Raw genomic sequence first — 22,457 nt, 5'->3', positions numbered from 1 at the left:
CATGGGATAACATGCATCTGATTCTCTCTATAATGGTGCGTTTCATTCGCTCAGCCACACCATTATGCTGGGGGGGTCTTGGGAACCGTCTGTTTATGCCGTATACCTAGGGACTTACAATACTCATGTTAGTCACCAATGTATTCACCACCATTGTCAGTGCGGATGTACTTTAATGATTTACTTGTCTCTCTCTTGACCATAGCATGAAACATCTTAAACACACCAAAGACCTCGTCCTTGGATTTCAAAGCATAAACCCAAACCCTCCTAAATGCATCATCTATAAAAGTGACAAAATACAATACCCCACCCAAGGTTTTTGTCCTCATAAGACCACAAACATCAGAATAAATCAAATCTAATGCATGCATCTTATTAACATGGGAAGCATATTTAACAAATGAAACTCTATATTGTTTCCCTGATAAACAATCAATATAGGTTTTGAGAGGTATACTTGTTATGTCTGGAAGGAGCCGCTTCTTTGCTAATAGCTGAAGCCTTTTTTCACTCATGTGTCCTAGATGCCTGTGCCACATGTTAATAGCTGAATCTTCCGCTGCGTTCAACCCACCCTTGCACACACTGACACTTGCCTTATAAAGGGTGCAACAGTTCTTTCCTCTGGTTGCGATCAATAAACCCTTGATGAGCTTCCAACGCCCACCAGTAAAATTATTTTTATAGTCATCATCATCCAACCTTTCCGTCGACATCAAGTTGAAGAGAAAGTCTGGAATGTGCCTCATATCCCTGAGAACCAATGTGCAGCCTACATCGGTATTCACATAAATATCACCAACCCCTACGATCTTCGATACGCTATAATTTCCCATCTTCACGGTCCCAAAGTCACCTGACTTGTAACTTTTGAAGAATTTCCTGTGTGGAGTCACATGAAATGAAGCTCCCGAGTCTATCACCCAATCGGTGTCCTGACTCGTAGCCGTGAGACAAACATCATGATCTACTGAAAGAATAATTATAGCGTCGCCATATGAAACGACCGCAGTGGAGTCTGATTCATCTTCCTTCTCTTTTCCTTTTTCTTTCTTGTCATTCTTCTTCTTATGACATTCATGCTTGTAGTGGGCCTTCTTGCCACAATTCCAACATTCAATATCCTTCATAGTACTCGACTTGCCTTTTGATTTATCTCGGGCCTTCCCGCCCTTTCTATTCTTTCCTCTCCCTCGATTTTGTATCACAAGGGCCTTTTGTTGAGTAGACCCCTAAGACTTCCTCCTTGTCTCCTCATTGAAGAGACAACTAGTTATCTGTTCTATGAATACCTTTCCGGCTGGCGCGGAGTTACTCAGAGACACCAACAATGTCTCCTAACTGTCAGGCAATGAGCTAAGCAATAACAAAGCCCGCAGTTCATCGTCCAGGACCATCTTCATAGCAGAGAGCTGGTTCAATATGCTGCTGACCTTATTCATGTGCTCAGCCACAGAACCACCATCTTTGAACTTGAAATTCACAAGTCGTCTTATCAGAAAAATTTTATTGCCGACTGTCTTCCTCTCATACAACCCTTTCAATTTCAGCCATATGTTAGCGGCTGAGGTCTCTGTAGACACATGGTGGAATAAGGAATCGTCCAACCATTGTTTAATGAACCCTACCGTGCGCCTTCCGGTCCAACTTCTTCCAATCATTATCTGACATATTCTTAGACTTTGCTGATATGCCTTGAATTGGAGCATATAAGTCCTTACAATAAAGTAAGTCCTCCATCTTAACCTTCTATATGGTCTAATCAAAATCATTTAGACTAATCATCTTTGATGTGCCACCTTCCATAATTCAGAACTGATCCTACTCCGTTCAACCAACCTGAACGCTTTGATACCACTTTGTTGGGGGCATTGCACAAAAACCTTAGGATCTCACCTTCTAAAACACTAGAATTATGGGATATAATAAAGCAATGAAATAATTAAATCATAAACCACACGACACAAGGGATTTTACGTGGAAAACCCTCAAAGAGGTAAAAACTACGGGATCTCGTCCAGAGCAACAATTCACTATGAAGTAGAACGTTACAACTGATCACAAGCACACACCGTTTGGATCAAACCTTCTTCACTCACACAGGAGTTGATGAACAATAAGAAAATAATGAAAACGGAGAGATTTCACCGATCACGAGGACGTAGAAGCGCTGAGCTGTCGACTGCGAAGTAGATCACCTCTACGAGCAGAATCCTCTCTTCCACTAGCTTCCTCTCTTTCTTTTATCTTTCTCTCACCTTTTGAAATCCCTAAAACCTTTTAGAAACCCTTTATATAGCTTTAGGAAACACCCCTGTATTGCCCTAGAATCACCCTAAGACCCCTATTTATAGTTTAGCCAACTCCCTTTCGCACCTCTTGCGAAATCGCCTTAAATTTACTTAGTTCGCACCAAATCCGGGCTGAATCTACGTAACTCTCGACTAGTTGAGTCGGGCCCTCGACTGGTCGAGCGGCTCACTTGATCGGTCGAGCCTGATCCTTGACCGGTCGAGCCTCATGGAATTCCAAACCAAATAGCTCGCTGGACTTTGAGTCGAGCATCGCTCGACCGGTCAAGCAGTGCCCTCCACTAGTCAAGCGGCCCACTCGACCAGTCAAGCAATGCCCTCGACTGGTCGAGCAGCGCGGTAATGCCAAGATTTGTGGCATCTGATCCGCACTACATCTCCTCCGAACTGAGGAGGAAAAACCCTATCACTCTCCCTCCCTTTTATTTTATTTTTGGTTAAAAATAATCATTCCTGACTTACCTGCTGACTTAAGATCTCTCAGGGATGTATTTTTAGCACAGCTGATTCAAAAGAAATTCAAACAAAAGTTGACGTAACCCATTTACATAGACATCATTGTGAAACACACAAAGGCTTCCGTTTAAATTATGATTTTAGAAAATTTATTATTTTTAATAATTTTATTTTTGTCAAATTTGTTTAAATTTGGAGTTTTAAGATTTTTTATTTTTATTTTTATTTTTTTATTTATTTTTTTAATTTTTTAATTTGCTACTAATAATATTAGAAAGGCTTTGGTAAACTTTATTTAGAAGTTTCTATTTTTATCAAATTAAACTTTAAAAAAGTTTTACTATTTTAGATAATTTCAAATTAGTGTTTGAATTTTGGTGTAATCAAGAAATCTTACATTTTATTTAATAAAATAACTAAAATTTCTCTCTTATTTTCCTAGAGAAGACGTGATCTTTCTCTTATCTAAATTTACCAGCTACCACAAAAGAGGAGTGAAACCAAAACTCAAAAGAGCAAGAGAAAATTAACCTTCCATAAACATAAAAATTTATATGGTTGATAACAATATAAAGCTTTTTTCTCCACTTAAAAACAGAAGATATTTTAGAAAAATCTCTTAACTACTTATTTCTCTTTGGGAGGCAACATAAACTCAAGAGAAACGTGTCTAAGTTAAGACTTAAATGTTTGCGCCGGAGAGGAGAGAAGCCACTTCAATTGGAAAGTGCCCGCCATGCTCTACCTCAACATATTTGGTAGATTAAAGAAAAAAATAAAACGAAAAAATTCACTAATATGGAATTGCCAACTAAATTGATATTGTACGGTAGATGGTTTGACGCCTTTTATATATATATATATATATATATATATATATATATATATATATATATATATATATATTATGACAACTAGAATAAAAAACAAATTTCGCACTTACGCAACTTTGCGCACATTTTCAATGGGACTTTCAATGCCATCGACAATTCTCGTCATCATTGAACTTACTTCGATGATATTGAGTAGCAACACTAAAATGTTCTAACAACTAACATGTGATTTTCATAATCTTCTTGATAAAATTGAGTATTTGCCGATGGCATCAACTTTTGCTCGATGGCATTGAGTGGTATGTCAATGGTATCAACATAACTTGTTATCGACATATTTAAAACATTAACAGTATACACAAGATCACCCGGTTGGATAGTAACTTTGAGGCGTGGACAACCAATTACAAAAGGACCCAATATTTTCATATGGAGATTGAATTATGCGTGAATTCGAATAAAGTGGCAAGGCATTTGGAAAGAGAGTACAATGACCACGTGTTATTCTCGGGTTTAGTTGTGGTTAGGCTCGCCCAACGAAATGTTTGGAGGAGCACAAAAGGCAAATTTCAATTTCAACGGCTACTCGACGGACCACCAACATAGGTGTATGTCACGCGACAATAACGTACACTAAATGAGGATTGAGGGTATCTCATTGCCTTTTATCCCTTGGGTTGGATCCCTTACACTGTATGGCATCTGACTCATCCAAAAGGGGCCAACCGGACGCGGATTGCCTACTGACGCTGGCAGTAGACGTGGCTCCGTGAGCCCCACCACCCATTTTCCAGCTCATTTTAGGGCATGATCCAAAAAAAATGAGGTAGAACAAAATCTCAGGTGGACCACACCACAGAAACATGTGTGATTGAGGGACATTTTAATGGTGGGCGTTCAATCATCACTGTTTCCAGTAGTATGGTCCACCTCAGGTTTGGATTTACCTCATTTTTTAGATCTTGCCTTTAAATAATGATCCAAAATGGATGGATGACATGGATGAAACGCATACATCATTTAATCCTGCTCAACCGTGAAAACGAGGAACCCAGAAAATCAGGCAATTCCAAACACCATGTGAGTCAGTTTAAAGGTTTTTGAGTGGCTGTACGTTTATTTCTATGGTGTGGCTCACTTAATGTGTGTACAGGAGTGACTTTCCCATGATCATGTTTGGGCTCATAGTGGGGCCCACTTCATCTGTAGGTAGGATTGCATGAAAGAACACGGTGACACACACCATATAACAGATTGAGCAACCATTCAAAAACTTCTAATTCATGTTGTATTCTACATAATGGTTAGATAACCCTGATTTCTATAGCCTCCTAAGTATTGGAATAATATGAATTTTAGGCTATGGGCCTAACATGGGGTGCTCATCTGATGGACGGTTTGAACGGCACATAAAAATTGTGGTTAGCACTGCATATGAGATATCACATCACATACGTTGGTTGGAATGCGTGTGATCATTCCCCTTGATGAAGTGTTAGGATTGATTGATCTGATTTTAGGACAATGATTAATCTATAGATTTTGTGGTAGTATGAAAGCTCGTCTCAGGGTTTTGCACAAGAAAATTACCCACAGCGCAAGGAACGTGGGATGTGGTGTGGACCATCCTTCTTATGTACTCGTTCGTTTGTTTGGTTGTGGTATATGCAGATATCAACGTTGATTTTCAACTCGTTTTCTTCAAAATCTGCCCATTGTCAACTCCGGTAACTATCCATCCAGCATGCTTTTAAAGGCTTTTCGTTTTTAGCAGCATAAAGTGAATTTCATGGTGGTCACGTTTTCCCTTCATTTTCCACCTTCACACGCCTCTCCCTGTCGGAAATGGATTGGCTACTGACCCCGCCACTAGCCAATGGCCAGTGGTCGGTGCTCTGTGGGCCCCACCATGATGTATGTGTTTCATCCATTCCGTCCACCCATTCTTCCAGATCATTTTATAGTTTGAGCCAAAAAATTATATTGACCCAAATCTCAAGTGGACCGCACAGTGTTGATTGAACGCCCACCATTAAAAACTTCCTGGGGGACACAAAAGTTTTGGATCAAACCGATATATATTTTTTCCCTTCATCCAAGTCTGTATGACCCAATCAAAAGGTTAGATGTCAAATAACCATTACAGTGGGCCGTAGGAGGTTTTTAATGGTGGACATTCAATCACTAATGTTTTCCCATGGTGTGGTCCAAATGAGATTTATATCTAACTCGTTTTTGGAATCAAGCCTAAAATTATATTTCAAAAAGGATGGACAGCGTGGATAAAACATAATACATCATGGTGGGGTCCACATAGCACCGACTACTAGCCTACTAGCAACCTGGCTGGTGACAGCGTGACTAGCCAAACCGCGTCCCACTCTCTCTGGCATATATTCAGGCCCAGTTATTTCACTAATTGTAACCGGACTGGGCCTGAGCATGTGTAAAAACCCAAAATCACACCATAGTCCTGAAGGGCCATACTTATTTAAAATAAAAACTACACGTGTAGGTACTCGGTGTGCTGGACCTTGGCTTAGTTGCTTGGTTAACGAGGTGGGCTGGACTGCCAACCGTTATCTAGATCGTTGGCTGATATGGACAAAACCCAAAACTCTGTAACCTGGCCCGGCCCATTTGCACCCCTAGACTGTCGTGGAGTGCAACTTTGCAAGCAGTTTATAAAATTTCGAGTATGATAGAATATGCCACTTGCTCAATTCCTCCAAATGGCTACTATTCCATTCACATGATCACCTTCACATCCTCAACTTGGCTTTCCCCTACACTACAATGGCATGCACTTTCACGAATCAGGACAGTTGGAATTGTGGGGCCCACCATAGATGGAAAATACCTTGAAATGTGCTGGTCAGATGATCCAATCCATCCGATTCCGTTTGCTGAAATTGAGCGAATGAAAGTTCTATTTTTGATGGTCTCTTTCACGACAACTGGAAATTTGATGGTTAGGATCACTCAATTGATGTGATTTTAGTCCTACACTCCATCCACAATGGGCCCTATAGTTTGAACGATGTAGATTGGTGTACATGGATAATGTGGTTACAGTCGCAGTTTACGCGCTTGGCGTTGTACTAGCATTTCATAAAACAACCATCGTGGAAAAGTTGAACGGTGGATCCAATCTCACTACAAATGGGCCTAGATGACACTAAATATTGCTGGTTGGCGCATGTCACTCGCTATCAAAATCGTCAACTCCTATGCTACGTTTGATACAATTTCTCCTTTTTCAGTGTTTTAATAATAGGGCAGCTACATACTTCCAGATAAGATATGTTCTACCACAACAACCATAGGCCCAAAAAAATACAAAAAAAAGGAGACGAATCAGCTACATACTTCCAGATAAGATATGTTCTACCACAACAACCATAGGCCTAAAAAAATACAAAAAAAGGAGACGAATCGGGGGCTGTAGAAGCACGCCCAGTGTCTGTTTTGTACACATGCATTGTATTATTGCATTAGGACACCCATTTCATCACTGGTTTGGAATGTGATCGATTGAATATGCTGAGAAGGAGAAGATAAGAAAGCCGCCCGCAATAGGAACGTCAGATGGGCCCCACTATATACCGGCCGTGTGAGGGAAATCAGGCTGATATGATCACAGACTGGGCCACACATGCATATTGAGTTAAGATCATTTGTCAACTCTTATCACCTTCCATCGCATGGAAGGAGGAAGAGTTTTGCCACGCAGAGAGAGAGAGAGAGAGAGAGTGCAGGTTAAACGCAGAGGAGAGAGAGTGGGTGTTGAATCTATGCAGAGAAAGAGAGCGATAGATACTTGCATCAAAATTTTAAAATAGTAAAACATCTTAATTTAATTTAGTAGATAAAATGTATATTGCTAATTGAATTCCATGGATAAAATCTAAAAGGCTAGTTGTGAAGTAGGTAAATAGCTCCAAATTACTTAAATAATCTTACTTTTGTATATACACGCCCATCCGAAAAGTCCACTTGTGAGGGGATTATACAAGCGGTGCAACTGGGGAGCATGGCCTAAAAATCAGGTCGGTACACGTATCAGGTGGGCCACACATGTTCGGTAAATATGGATGAACGGCCCATCTTTTTTACCCATCCACTTTGTTCATTCACCGTGGCCACCTTACGAGTGGATCCACGTGATTTTCCGGTACATACGTGTTTTAGCATCTGGATGTGCCATCTGTCCCCATAATCTCCTCTTTACATTGCCACGCTCCCAGAGCAATTCGACTCGTTGTCGATCTGATAGTCGACCACATGAAAGGTATGGCCATGTGTTAAAAAAAATCAGTAATCAGACCAGTCAGAAATTTCCATTGCTGTGTAACGAAAATCTGTTACTTGGTTGTTACACCACCTTATATTAGGATGTTAGCTAATGAAAAAAAAGGCAAATTCAAAACTCAAGTGAGCTACAATACAGGAAAAAATGAGGATGGAAACGCCCACCACATTCAGTCTTATAATTGTGTTTTACCTTCGTATTGGGGGAATCTTCGTTATGAACATGTTAGATGGCATATACACACCATTGTCGGTCCCATGAAGAAGGCTTCAATGGGGCACTTCCAATCCCATTATTTCCTGTGATGTGATTCATTTGAGTTTTGGATAATAAGTCTCTAGATCAATATTCTATTTGTGTTTTCTCTTCATATCGGTGGAAATCAACTTATATATGGGTTAGATGGCGTAAATTTTTTTTTTTTTTTCACACACCCCACGCGCATACCGTAGTGGGATTTCACCACCTATGGGTATAAACACCATTAAGTAGGTCATAAGAAGGCTCGATGGTTGCTTTCTTTCCTAAAATTGATCCAGTTTTGGATTACCATACTTTTTATTCTTATGTCTTAATATGAGCTGAAACAATGGATGGATAGAGTTGATGTGACCCAGACATTAAAGTAGCCATGTGCAGCTTTGCAGAGCCAACTCATCTCATTCTGCAGATTCTCTTATGCGACTTCTTAATACAATAGATCTAATTTTCATGACTACAATATCGTTGTTACACATTACTTTGTTCATCTGTTGCACTAGCTTATATTAAGAAATGGATTTAATTTTCATGACTACAATGTCGTAGTTACAGTATACTCTATCCATCTATTGCACCTTAGGAAGTGAGCAAATTCAAAACCAAACTGAGCCATACCACTGTAAAAATGGGATTATATTTCCACCATTGAAACATTATTAGGGTTACAGAGATTCTGGGAATGGCTTTTATGAATAGGTTGGATGGCATATAAACATCAAAGCAGTTGCAGGAAGTTTCAACAGTCTCCTTTATCATTCCCCCATTTCCCATGGTGTGGCCCATTTGCATTTTGGGCTAGATTTCAGACAGACATTGTGTACAATGGATTCGCCTGTGTACACCCTAGAACAGCGTACTGTGGCACCATCCTAACCTGGTCAGGACCAAAATTGAGTTGACTCACCTGAGTCAGATATTACTCCAACGAGTCACCATCCTAACATGGTCAGTACCAAAATTGAGCTGACTCATCTGAGTCATCAAACCATAGTGATCGGACTATCTTAGCCATCACATCTCCAACCATCCAATGGATATGGTACGGTACGAGTAGCAAAAAAATAAATAACGGTCCAAATACTGGGAGGCTCAAATCAACATAAAACTTGAGCTATGGCCTATGTACACGGTAACACACGAGACCATCAGTTTTTTGACATATTCGTGTTAAAGTCATTCATATGAGCAGGTTTTGAAACTAGGCCACTCCAGCAACTGCCAAAGCATGTCTAGGAGAGGCCATGAGCTAAGCACTTCGTCCACCCCAGTCCATGAGCTAACCAAATCGTTTTTTTTCCCCCTCCAATCAGGTCTGCCTGATGAACGTCCTTGATCTTGTACTCGTCATTGTTAGAGACTGCCCATATTCCTAGACTAGGAGTCTTGCTTTTAATTTGCCTTCATCTTCTCTCAATCAGAAATCTTTCCTTTGTTACTTGCATTATCAATTTGTTCCACTTCTATTATAGACAACAGGTTGCTATTAAAGATGGGGCCAACCAAACAACTTTCGAACATGCTTTGTGTGGGCTTCATTTCTGACAACGGCCTGCTATACATGTAATCGAATTCCACAGCATTGTGCCTATGCCAAGCTCTGTATAGGCACCTGACAGTACCCAATCCAAGTGAATGCACATGCCAGCATATGTGCCAACATGGCATATAGCCACCAGGTATAGCATGTCTCACAATTAAGGATGTTGGCCTGAACAACTTCAGTGAGGAGGAACAAAACACTCATAAAGGGTTGCAATTGGGCCGGGTTCGGCTAGCCTTGATATACAGTGGCCTGAAGCTGGTGAGACTTGGTTCTTAGGTTGGGTTGAGCGCAGGTACGGCTTCAACTTGGGTACGAGTGGTTAAACCTGAACCCAACTGACCCAACCTGAATTCAGGTCAAGTTGTCAAGGTCCTTGGGGTGGGTTAGAAATAATCAACATGTATTTGGGTTGGGTTGGGTCGAGTATAGAGGATTTCAGGCTGGGCTCCTTGGGCTGGAACTCGTCTCAGGTCAAGTTATGGGTTGGGTTGGACTCCAGATGACCCTCTGCCCGATTCAACCCACCCAAGTTGCAACCCTAAGCTCAGGTACCTATGGGCTGGACAGGACCTAAGCTGAGTTTTCAAGTCCAACTTATCAGGATTTGTCTGGGTTTATTTCTTCAAAAAGGGCTGAGAGTTGAGCCCAGTCCAACCTTATTTAACATTGTTGGGCTGACGATTTTTGCAGTCGGTCCAGATGGATCCACCGGGCTTTGAATTGGTTTTATAGCTCAATGGTTCGCTTTAGCAAGTTCTTTTCCCAGATACGCTGGTCCATATATCAAGGAAATGTAGCACCAAGCCCTACATGAAATCAAGACCCTAACCACATGTCACTGGGCCACACCAGCACTACAGAATGTCCGCCCAACTAACCCTACCGCATCCATTATAGTGGTTATGGTAGCCACCCCCCCAAGCCACCCAAGAAAGTAAAAGTGCAAAGAGTAGAAAACCTCTACTGGTTATTATAAATACAACTACCTCCACTCAGTAACTTATTGTATCCCTTTAGGAGTAAACCAAACGTCAGAAACGGTTTGCTGTGGAACACCCATAGCCCAAAAATACCCACTCATCGTGATGAACTGATAAAAAGTAGGCCACCACTGATATGATGGGCCCCATTCTGACTGGCCCATGTACCAAAAATCTCCCAGCGTCAAAAATGTTGTTTTCTGACCGTCCATTTTTCTCATTCAAGTGTGATCTGCCTAATGAGTGGACCAACATTGGGCATGTTCGCAGTGTATACTAGCGATGAATGGCCCGGATCTCTTACATGCATGGAATTGGACGGTTGGACCAGGACCCTATCTTTGTTTTGGAGCAGGCCCGCTTTCTAAAGAAAAACCGTTCTAGTCACTGAATTGAAGGAAGCGACCAACTCTCTCAACCGTAAAAGAGAAAATGTGATCACATCTCCCTCTATATATTTCTCTTTATACTCTTGTTTTTGTCATACATTCACCAGTCATTTTCTCTCCTTCTCTTTGATATACTATCTTTCTTTCTTCATGGCTGGTGAAGTTGGAAAAATATGGATGGTGGGCCTTTTTTTCTTCTTGGTGTTGAACATGTTGTATGCGGTCTGGGCCGCACCCCAGGTTCCATGCTACTTCATTTTTGGTGACTCATTGGTTGATAACGGCAACAACAATAGAATGGCTTCGTTTGCTAGAGCAAATTACCGGCCTTATGGGATTGACTTCCCTAATGGCCCCACTGGAAGGTTTTGCAATGGTCGCACCATGACGGACATCATTGGTGAGCTTTTCATCTTCTTGTATTAGTAATTCCCGGCCACTATCGAAATTTTGATCGAATGATTTGAACTTGATATGCTAACTGTGGTTTAGATTATTTGAGTGTTCAATCAGGATTGTGATGGGCCTATTTCGGAGGTGGACCACACCAGCTACTTAGTTGTTGCACGAGAGAGACTCTTCTCATGTATCTTTCTTTTGAGAAATGAAGCAGTACTGTCATCACTTGCACTGAATTTTCAGTGTAAGCGATATTGTTGAATTGGTCAGAAGGGAGGTCTACCAAAATCTAGTTGGTTGTGCTGATCTTTGGTAACCATGTAATCTAGGAGTTCATTTTGACTCTGTTGTGACTGTGGGTCCAGCATCTGTCTCCACTGACTGGGGTCCATATGATGAATTGTCCAGTGATCTGAACCGTCCATGTTGTGGACTCTGTGGCATACATCCTATCCTAAGTTTTGTGTGGAGAATGGATGAGAGACTGTTCAATGCATATCCTAAGTTTTTTTTTTTTTTTTTACACACTCACACCATAGTGGGATTTCACCACCTATGGATACTCAGAACCCTTGACTGGGTGTTGAAACTCCTGAGAGTCTACCACCCTTACATTCCTTCCTTGCTACTAGCTGATTCGGCAGAGAATGTATTCACCCAAAGCAACACTTCAATAAGTCATTTCATCAAACAGTTGGCAAGTAGCATCAGTATCAAAATAACCGAGCTACCGAGTCAAGTCGGCAAGCTCGAAGTCGGTCCAAATCCAATTTCGAGCCAAGGCGAGTTGAGCGAGCTGACCGAGCTAACACGACTCGTGCACAGCTCCTGGCCCATTGCTGGGGACGCGGATTGTCTGCAGGCCCAGGGATTACTGTAGTCCTGAGCTCCATGGGGATATGATGTATGCGTTCTATCCACTCCGACCATCGGTTTTCCCGGTTGATTTTAGGAGACGAACCCAAACATGAGGCAGATCAATGGACTCCACCACAGGAAACAGTGGGGATAAAGAGGTCCACCGTTGAAACCTTCCCATCGCCCACTGTGATACTTGCATGCCATCCAATTTATTCATAAGGTGACCCGATGAAGGGAAAACACAAATACCAGCTTGATACAAAACTTCTGTGGTCCAAAAGAAGCTTTGAACGGTGGACGTTCAATCCCCACTGTTTCTTATTTGTAGTCCACTTAAGCTTTGGATCTGCCTCGTGTTTAGGCTCGTGTCCGAAAATAAGCTGGTGAAATGGATGGATGGATTAGATATAATACATACATGATGGTAGGTCTACAGAGCTGGAGGCAATCCGTTTGGAGCCCTGTCAATCACACTTGTAAAATTGCTCGCTCCGCAAGTCCTAAGAGCAAGATCCAAACCGCTCATCAAGTAGTTCCAGCCGAGTAGATTCTCAGGGAAATGTTGCTCATCTTGTGGGCCACATTTATAAACAGAAATGAACAGCTGGAAAATACTGGCCACATGATGGAGCCCCTTTTAAAACTACACGGTGAAGCCCCTTGATGATGTGATGCGGACCTTGGGCGTCTCCTGCCGCGAGTGCGCCCATGCAAGTTCACTTCTCATTTCCAAGACGAGTCCGGATCCTCTGTTACCTGGTTAACAGAGAATTCCTGATACCCTAGTCCTCATTGGTCCACGTCACCACTCACTGAAAAAATAAAAAAAAATAAAAAAAAGCTTCGGACGCCAAACCATTAGGATAACAGGGAATCCCTGTTGACCAATAACAGAGGATCTCGACTCAAGACATGTATAATACGGTCGCACGTGCATGTAAGTTGAAAACTAGTTAAATTGGCACATGCAACACAATCAAAGGAGAAGACTATGAATTTGATTACAGGGACATAATCTTAAATTACTTAAATACCCTATCAACTGCTTAAAAGATAAAACCTTCGTCATGCTAACGCGAGGAAATTTTGAGCGGAGTCTATTGGAACCCAGTCCTGGTCTAACTCAATCCTGACTTGAGAAGACTGGTCGATGTGACACATGAGCGTGGCAACGATGGACCAGAGAAAGACCCGGAAATGATCTGAACCTTCCTAACCTTAAATCAGTTGTATCTCACGCACGGAGATAAGTTTGTCAACGTATTATATGTGATTAGGTAGGAGAACGTAACTAATCCAACCAACCCCGGTACCCTGGTTTGCACACACCGGATTTGCAAAATTTCTTCAGATTGACCATCAAAAGTCTTATCTAATTTTGTTTTTATTATAAATAATAAGCTTTACTTCAACTATACCTTTTGATCATTTTAACAAAGAGTTTTTGTTCAAGTATAACTTTTGATCATTTGAACAATAAATTTTAGTTCAAGCATAACTTTTGATCCTTTGAGTTGTAGAATTGCCCAACAAACAAGGGCTTAGAAAAGTTAGACATTTATTATTTTCGTATGAAGTACAATAAGAGTTGAGATAGTTTATAAATAGTAAGTTTACTATTTATAATAAGTTATGTTTTTAGGGTGTTTGGGTTGGAATCTAAGTTTAAAACTCTATCTTAGGTTTGAATTTGTTATTTAAAGTATTGCAATTTCAGTTTTTTTATTATCAGTTAAATTATTTTGAATTTATTAAGAATTATTTATGCTTTTTTTCCTCGTGGATTCGAGAAAGCTCTATAAGGAGTCCTGAGAGCACCATGGATTTAGAGTAATTATTCCCTGGGGAAGGCGTCACGTCCCTCCTTGCGCCACAACGTTGACTTGAATTGAGTCACAGTATTATTATTAATAAAAAGTAAATGCAAAGAAAATAATCAGGCCTTCCGTCAAAGGATGCTATTTATCAGACAACTGACCAGCAATTTCATACCAATGTTTCTATTTTAAAATACTCACCGTTGGTTTGAACTATTTGTGACATCTATTGCTATATACAGTATTTTAATTGTAATTATTAATAAGTCAGGTCGAGCATTTGAGTGGACCCAACCCAATTGAACCTCTATTGTAGTTTTCACATTTTCCAACGTAGAGATGTCCACCAAAAACAGGATGTGCATAAACCATTGTTTGGATGGCATAATCAGACTCTCTTTATACAGTATTCTAATACATTTGAAGATTCTTCCATCAATTACATAGGAAGAAAAATGATAGTATTTCACTAATCCATTCATATTCATGTTGCAGCTCAGCTCTTGGGTTTTGATAATTTCATTCCGCCTTATTCAAATGCAAGAGCTCAAGAGCTTCTTGGCGGAGTAACTTACGCATCAGCGGCCGCTGGTATAAGAGATGAAACTGGGCGGCAATTGGTACTTATCTCCTGATTACATTTTTTTTATATATAAATAATACTATGTATCACTTCAAAAGCATCAATTCTCATCATTTCCACTATTTTTTGACCATATTACTTTCTTTCACAAGGGTTGAAAGATCTCTTGTAAATCTCCAGTAAAATAAATAGGCCCGAAAACCATAATTACTCACTAATGCTTGAACTTCTTGTTGCTCCTATAGGGCAATCGCATCACTATGAATGGACAGCTACAAAATTTTAAGGCCACAGTACAACAACTAGCAGAAATATTGGGTGATGAAAAAGCCACGGCGGATCACCTAAGCAAATGCATTTACTCCGTCGGTATGGGTAGTAACGATTATCTTAACAACTATTTCATGCCTTTGTTTTACACATCGAGCCGGCAATACACGGTGGAGCAGTTTGCTGATGCTCTAATCAAACAATATTCACAGCAATTACAGGTCTGTAAGTTCAATAATTTGAGTCCAAGATCTGGGCTAGTGGTACATTTCTTGCTAAGTATTGAAAAAACAATGTAATTAACAAAGACTTAAACTTTTGGGCTTTTTATAGAGTTTATACAATTACGGGGCGAGGAAAGTGGCTGTGATAGGAGTGGGACAAGTTGGCTGCAGCCCATTTGAAATTTCCAGGTTTAGCATCAACGGCACGTCCTGTGTCGCCAGAATCAACAATGCGATCCAGTTATTCAATGCTAGGCTTGTACCACTCATCGATGATCTCAATAACAAACTAGCTGGTGCGAGATTTATCTATGTGAATGCTTATGGGATATTCGATGACATCTTGAGACGAGCTTCGTCTTATGGTAACAAATCTCAATCACCCATCATTTATTTTGGTTCTTAATTTGCCAGACTGATGTTAAGGGTCTGTTTGGGTGTACCCCAGAATGTGATTTGAAATGAATGTGCATAGGTCTGTGCATAATTTGCAGCAGTAGAGCTGTTTGGCCCATACCACAAAATGCAGATGGTCGAATGCTTAAATGCTACTGACCACAAAAAATGCATCTAAGATAGAGCTGATCACATACAGGCTAAGAAGTACCATAACTTGTAATGAATGCATATGTTTCTTACTGACACACAACGTATTCGGCATCCTTACCATGTAAATGGCAGGCCCACCTTGAAGATCACCTAGCAGTAAAATCAGCCAACCACTGGAATTAATGGACAACTGATAAACTGACTCTGCAGTCCATCTAATGAGCAGTAATATTCATGATAGGACGTGCCATTTTTGTGGTAGGGATGATTGTGCTAATTTCCTACTATATGAAATGAAACAATGCTAGCTTCTTTGATTTTTTCTCTGTTTTTTTCAGGTTTCACCGTTACGAATGCAGGATGCTGTGGGGTGGGAAGAAACAATGCTCTAATTACATGTCTTCCTCTTCAAACGCCATGCCCAAATAGGGAGGAGTATGTGTTTTGGGATGCATTTCATCCGACGGAGGCCACAAATGTGATAATTGGCAGGAGATCTTACCGTGCTCTGTCTTCTTCAGACTCTTACCCTATGGATATTCAAACTCTTGCTCAGCTTTGAAGATGGCAATGATGGTGTTGGTAATGGTTGTTGTTGTTGATTGGTAGCTTCATTTCGGTCTATGTTACTAGGCATTATTGAAATAAATGAGACATTGTCATCTAGGGAGAACTTTTGATTATATGATTAATATGCTGCTTTGTGTTATATATATATTTTGGTATTGCATTATTACACCCTTGTGCTTCCTATGTTAAGGATATGTAGTTGGTTGGGCCCACCTGACGAATCTCTCGTATTCCACACGGATGATGTAGTTTGGCATATAACATCCAGGAAAGGATGGGATGAGGTCAATCATTGTCTTTCTCAGGGATAACTACTCCAAATCCATGGAACTTCTCTGGAATCTTCACAGAGATTCCTCGAATCCACGAGGGATGAAAATAGAAATAATATCTAATAATTTGAAATAAATTGATTAATAATTAAAAAAAATAAATTTAAAATCTTTTAAATAGTGAACTCAAACCTACTATAGAGTTTTAGACTCTTAACTAAAACTCTCCAAAAACGTGACGTAGGTGATTTTTATTAGACTTCATGGTTTTCAACCAAAAATAGTAAATGTACTATTTGGCCTAAACAAGTTATTCTCCTAAAATTTCTAAGCTCTTTCCATGTTGGGCATGACTCCTGAAACTAAAAGGATCAAAAGTTATGACCAAATCAAAACTAACTATTTATAGTAAGAACAAAAATAAAAATAACTTTTGACAATTGATACAATGGAATCTCACAAATCCTGCTTGGGCAATCTAATGTAGTGGGTTAGTTGGCTAAAGTAGTTTCTTCTACTTTTTTATTTTTTATTTTTTTCACACACACACACACGCCCCCACACACTCACGCTGTGAGGAATTTCACCACCTATGGATACTCAAACCCTTGACCGGGTGTTGAAACTCTATAGTTTATCACCGGAGCAAGAGTAAGGATCTTCGACATAAAATCATATATAATATGTCGAAAAACTCATTCCAGTTTGCAAGATATGACTGTTTTAAGGTTTTGACTGTCCCAATCACTTCCGCCTCCAATTGAGCCTTCTCTGGTCCATCTTGGCCAAGAAAGTGTCCACGACTCGCTTTACATCAAGACCACTGTTCAATCTTTGTACATGGCTGACTTAGATGGTCATCTGTAACATCTCTGTAACATCCATAATTTGGTCAGAGATTTACATGGTCCATGATTACTGCGGGTGTACAAAGTCACTCGAGTGTAAAAATCAAGCGAGTCCAATTATCAGGTTGGTGATACCATAGACCAGTCATCAGGTGGGCCACATGAAGAAAACGATTGATAGCTGCTAATCTAATCCAAAATATAAGCGTGGCCCAACTGAGGAGTCGATCATCTTGATTTTTCCCCTGCGTGGAGCTACCCTTTTAATGGCTCAGATGTACACAACAGACAGGCACATGGGAATGATACACAAAAAGTTTGCTGAGACCACAGGCGTGTGAAGTCCTCCCTATACACTTGTATGTTGGAAATTATACAGATTAATGTACTTCTGTATAATATGGAAACCGAAAAGTGCAAAATTAATCAGAAATCAGGACAGGCTGAAGCACGTCTGAAACGCTGTCCTTAAAGCGTTATTTGCCCCTACTCAAGTGAATTGAGTATGCTAGTAGGTTACAGGCAAATAGCTTCTAGGATACGACGAGCCTGGTGTGGGTCTGCGTTCAGCAAACATGAAGGCCCACCAAAATGGAACTCAATTACACGCTTTCTAGCAGTATTACAATATAAAGGAAAAATCCCAAAAGAATAAGAAAGAAGAGAAAAACTTCTGCACTGGTCAGTTCAAATTTTCAGCTACTGGTTCAGTTGAACCGTTCTAGACCACACCGCTGGTCTGTTCTTCAAGCTAAGGTTCAAGCCTTGCTATGTTGCTGGAAAACACTAGAATATTTGAATTGAGAGGGGCTGGCTGTCTCAGTTCGTATGGGTTTGCTGGAGTGAGTTGAGATGGATAGGAAACCCATCCAGGTCCTCCTTTTATAGGCTAGGATGGCTAGGGGGTTATGGTCCAGAGACTTAAATTCCATTAAGCCATTTCTAGCTGTTGGAAAACTAGTCGTTTTATGGCTGTTTTTTGACTGTTGTGCATGAACCATCAAGTTGCTGCATGCTGACTGTTGTGAGACAACAGCTAGCCATTTTCTAGCTGTTGGGCTAGCCATGCAGTAGTTACAGCTGGACCATGCACTAATGGCTCAGCTGTTACAGTTTCTGCTGCAACAGCTCTTTTCAGTCCCTCTATTTATACTGAGAGATTTCTCTCTCAGTCCTTTAGTCTCTCTACTAACCAGCCACCCGCCACGACACGATGCGGACGTGCGAAGTGCAAAGTGCGCCACTAGCGCCTCTACAGCCACACTGCCTCACATGCCCACGCCCTCGCACTGAGCCCGAGCCCGAGCCCGTGCCCGTGACCGAGTCCGAGTCCGAGTCCGAGACCGAGCCCGAGCCCGAGCCCGAGCCCGAGCGCGCGCGCGGGTGTTCCAGTGCTACGCACTGGAACACGCAAGGTCCATAGTCCACGGACTAGGTAAGTAAATATTATAATACTCCACTTCCTTCATATAAACCACAGGTTTTTCTCTTCTCTTTTCCATGTGGGACTATTCCAAAAACCCGTAGAAAAGTGTTTTTCAAAAAACAACTTTTTATATTATATTATATTTTATTATTAAAATATTTTTATTAAAATCAATATTTTTGCAACAATCCCCCACTTGATTTTTTATTAAAATATTTTCTCGGTTAAACAATACTGCCAGAATAATTTGCTTATATGCATAAAGAAAGATATCTTTCGATTTTAATCTTTCCTTAGTGTAAGTATTTCAAAACTCTGTCGAAATGACTGGTAGCCGCAGCTTTGAACCAGTTATTCCTAGATAACAGAATTGGAAATATCACACACATATTCGCTATGTGTTTGTTAGAGTTCCCACAATCTTGCTCAGCATAATTAATGGCCATGTGCTTATCCTAATTCATGAACGATCCCGAGAGAAAAACTCCTAACTCTCATGAGAGACGGCACCATCTCTACGTTCATATAGGTGAAATCCTTCCAGTATCTCCGTTACTATAAGATACTTGTCCTTATAGACTGGATTTCATTAAGAGTTCTAAGACTCAACCCTCTATCGTAACGCTCAGCACTTATCTATTATGGATGAGGTTTTATAATTTTAGTGCTGAAAAACTTTCCACATATCAATGACTTGTTCTTACCCATTAAACTTAAAATCAAAGATTTTTTGACTTTAGGTTGGGTTACCATCACTGGTGGAACTTTGGTTGAAGAGTTTCAACCCCATCCCTCTAGATGTAGCCTTTACTACCTCTTTCGGTAGAGGTTTAGTGAAAGGATCTGCCAGGTTATTGCTTGATTTCACATAAGAAATAGTAATGATTCCATCTCGAATCAATTGTCTGATATAATCATGTCGAAGACTAATATGTCTAGACTTACCATTATAAGTCCCGCTATAGGCTCTAGCTAATGTGGCTTCACTATCACAATGTAGTGACACAGCTGATATAGGCTTTACAAAGAAAGGAATTTTTAATAGAAGATCCCTTAGCCACTCAACCTCTTTGTCTGTTGCAGCCAGGGCTATAAATTCAGACTTCATAGTCGAATATGTTATGCAAGTCTGTTTCTTGGATCCCCAAGATACAGCTGCACCTCCTAGGGTGAATACCTACCCTGTAGTAGACTTTTTGTCCCCTGCACTCGATATCTAGCTCGCATCGGTATATCCTTCCAATACGGCAGGAAACTCTGAATAGAATAGTCCTAAGTCTTTGGTTGCTTTTAAGTAACCAAAGACTCTACTTATTGCATTCCAGTGTTCAGTACTGGGGTTACTAGTAAACCTACTAAGTTTACTCACAGCATATGCGATATCAGGTCTAGTATATTGCATAGCATACATAAGACTCCCTATAGCACTCGCATATTCTAATTGTGCAACTATTCTTCCAGTATTTTCTTTTAGCTTGATACTTTGATCAAATGGGGTCTTTGCTTCTTTTATATTTAGATGATTAAACTTGTTTAGTATCTTCTCAATATAATGAGATTGACACAAAGCATAACCCCCACAATGTTTTTTAACTTTGATACCAATAATGATATCAACTTGTCCAAGATCCTTCATTTTAAATACGGAAGATAGAAATCTTTTTGTTTCAGTTACACCTTCTATTTTATTACTTGTTATTAACATGTCATCAACATATAGACAAATAATAACGATGTAACTACCATCTACTTTAGAATATATGCATTTGTCAGCTACATTATGCATGAAACCATGAGAAAGTATTTTGGAATCAAACTTCTCATGCCACTGTTTTGGTGCTTGTTTTAATCCATACAATGATTTGACTAATCTACATACTTTGTTTTCATTTCTTGGTAGAACGAATCCTTAAGGTTGTTCCATGTATACCTCCTCGTTGAGGTCACCATACAGGAATGCAGTCTTTACATCCATTTGGTGGATGTGAAGATGATGTATTGAAGCTAGCACAAATAATATCCTTATGGATGTTATCTTAGCTACAGGAGAGTAGGTGTTAAAGTAATCCATCCCTTCTTTTTGTCTAAAACCCTTAGCTACTAGTCGAGCTTTAAAGGTTTGGATAGTTCCATCTGTGTGATATTTCTTTCTAAATATCCATTTACAACCTATGGGTTTAGAACCTGGAGGTAAGTTAACTAGTTCCCATGTTTGATTTGATAGTATGGATTCCATTTCATCATTTATAGCTTCTTTCCAGAAAGCTGAGTCTCTAGAGGATATGGCCTCTTTATATGTTTTAGGATCATCTTCTATAGTCATTACTATAGGTATTTTTCTTATAACATTTTCTCTATCTCCTTCTACAAGATGGAAAATGACACGTTGTGAGTCTATATAGTCATCTCCAAGACTCTTCTCTATTCTTGTTCTTTGACTCCTACGAGGCTCAATAGGAGCTTCCACTATCTGTGGAGCTGTGCTATCTGGTTCTCCATTAGGAGTTTGGATTTCATTATCCTTTGACTCCAAGGATAGTGAGTTCTCAAAGAACTCAACATCTCTTGATTCTATTATTGTATTAGACTCTATGTCTAGAAGTCTATAAGTTTTACTATTTTGTGCATACCCTACGAAGGCGCACTTAATAGCTCTTGGTCCTAACTTAGTTCTTTTTGGATTATGGGTTCTGCAATATGCAAGACACCCCCACACTTTTAGATATCCTAGGTTAGGTTTTCTACCTCTCCATGTTTTATATGGAGATATTTTATATTTTTTAGACGGAATTCTGTTTATTATATGGCATGCTGCAAGCAGTGCCTCTCCTCATAAACTTAGTGGCAACTTTGCTCTTATCAGCATTGAGTTGACCATTTCTACTAATGTTCTATTCTTTCTTTCAGCTATTCCGTTTTGTTGAGGTGTATATGGCGCTGTACATTGATGTATCAGTCCATGTTCTTCACAGAAGTTATCGAATTCATTGGAGAAGTATTCTCCTCCTCTATCGCTACGGAGAATTTTTATTTTCTTATTCAGTTGATTCTCCACTTCTGCTTTATATATTTTAAACATGCTTAATGCTTCATCTTTACTTTTTAATAGGTACACATATACATACCTAGAGCAATCATCTATAAAGGTTTTGAAATACCGTTTACCTCCACGAGTAAGAATGTCGTTTAACTCACAGATGTCACTGTGCAGAAGATCCAATATTAGAGACGATCTTTCAACACTTGAAAAAGGTTTCTTTGTCATTTTGGATCTTATGCACACTTCACATTTTTCGGTTTCATTATCTGTGTATGAGATTAAACCATTCTTAGCCATGAACTTCAACGTACTATACCCTATATGGGCTAGTCTATCATGCCACAGTCCAGCGGATTCAACCATATACACAGAAGTGCTACTTTCATTCAGAGAAAACTTAACCATTCCGTTACAAGTATATCCCTTTCCGACAAAATTTTCATTTTTGGACAGAATCAGTTTACCTGACTCATACACCACCCGTATGCCTGGTTTTCCCAGAAGATCCC

At 40.0% G+C, this 22,457-nt stretch overlaps 1 protein-coding gene across 1 annotated transcript; it reads left to right on the top strand.

Annotated features, from left to right (window-relative positions):
• Positions 1-11,237: 11,237 nt before the first annotated feature.
• On the top strand, positions 11,238-16,439 carry LOC131246949 (GDSL esterase/lipase At1g29660-like). The gene is made up of 5 exons (XM_058247408.1): positions 11,238-11,489; positions 14,662-14,786; positions 14,995-15,240; positions 15,353-15,608; positions 16,131-16,439. Exons 1-5 carry the CDS (start codon positions 11,240-11,242, stop codon positions 16,352-16,354), a joined length of 1,101 nt encoding a protein of 366 aa, XP_058103391.1. The 5' UTR covers positions 11,238-11,239; the 3' UTR covers positions 16,355-16,439.
• Positions 16,440-22,457: the final 6,018 nt, after the last annotated feature.

The sequence above is a fragment of the Magnolia sinica genome, chromosome 5, assembly GCF_029962835.1.
Source record: "Magnolia sinica isolate HGM2019 chromosome 5, MsV1, whole genome shotgun sequence".
Lineage (NCBI taxonomy): Eukaryota > Viridiplantae > Streptophyta > Magnoliopsida > Magnoliales > Magnoliaceae > Magnolia > Magnolia sinica.
Note: the sequence above shows the minus strand (reverse complement) of the source record. Positions and strands in the feature narration are given on the sequence as shown.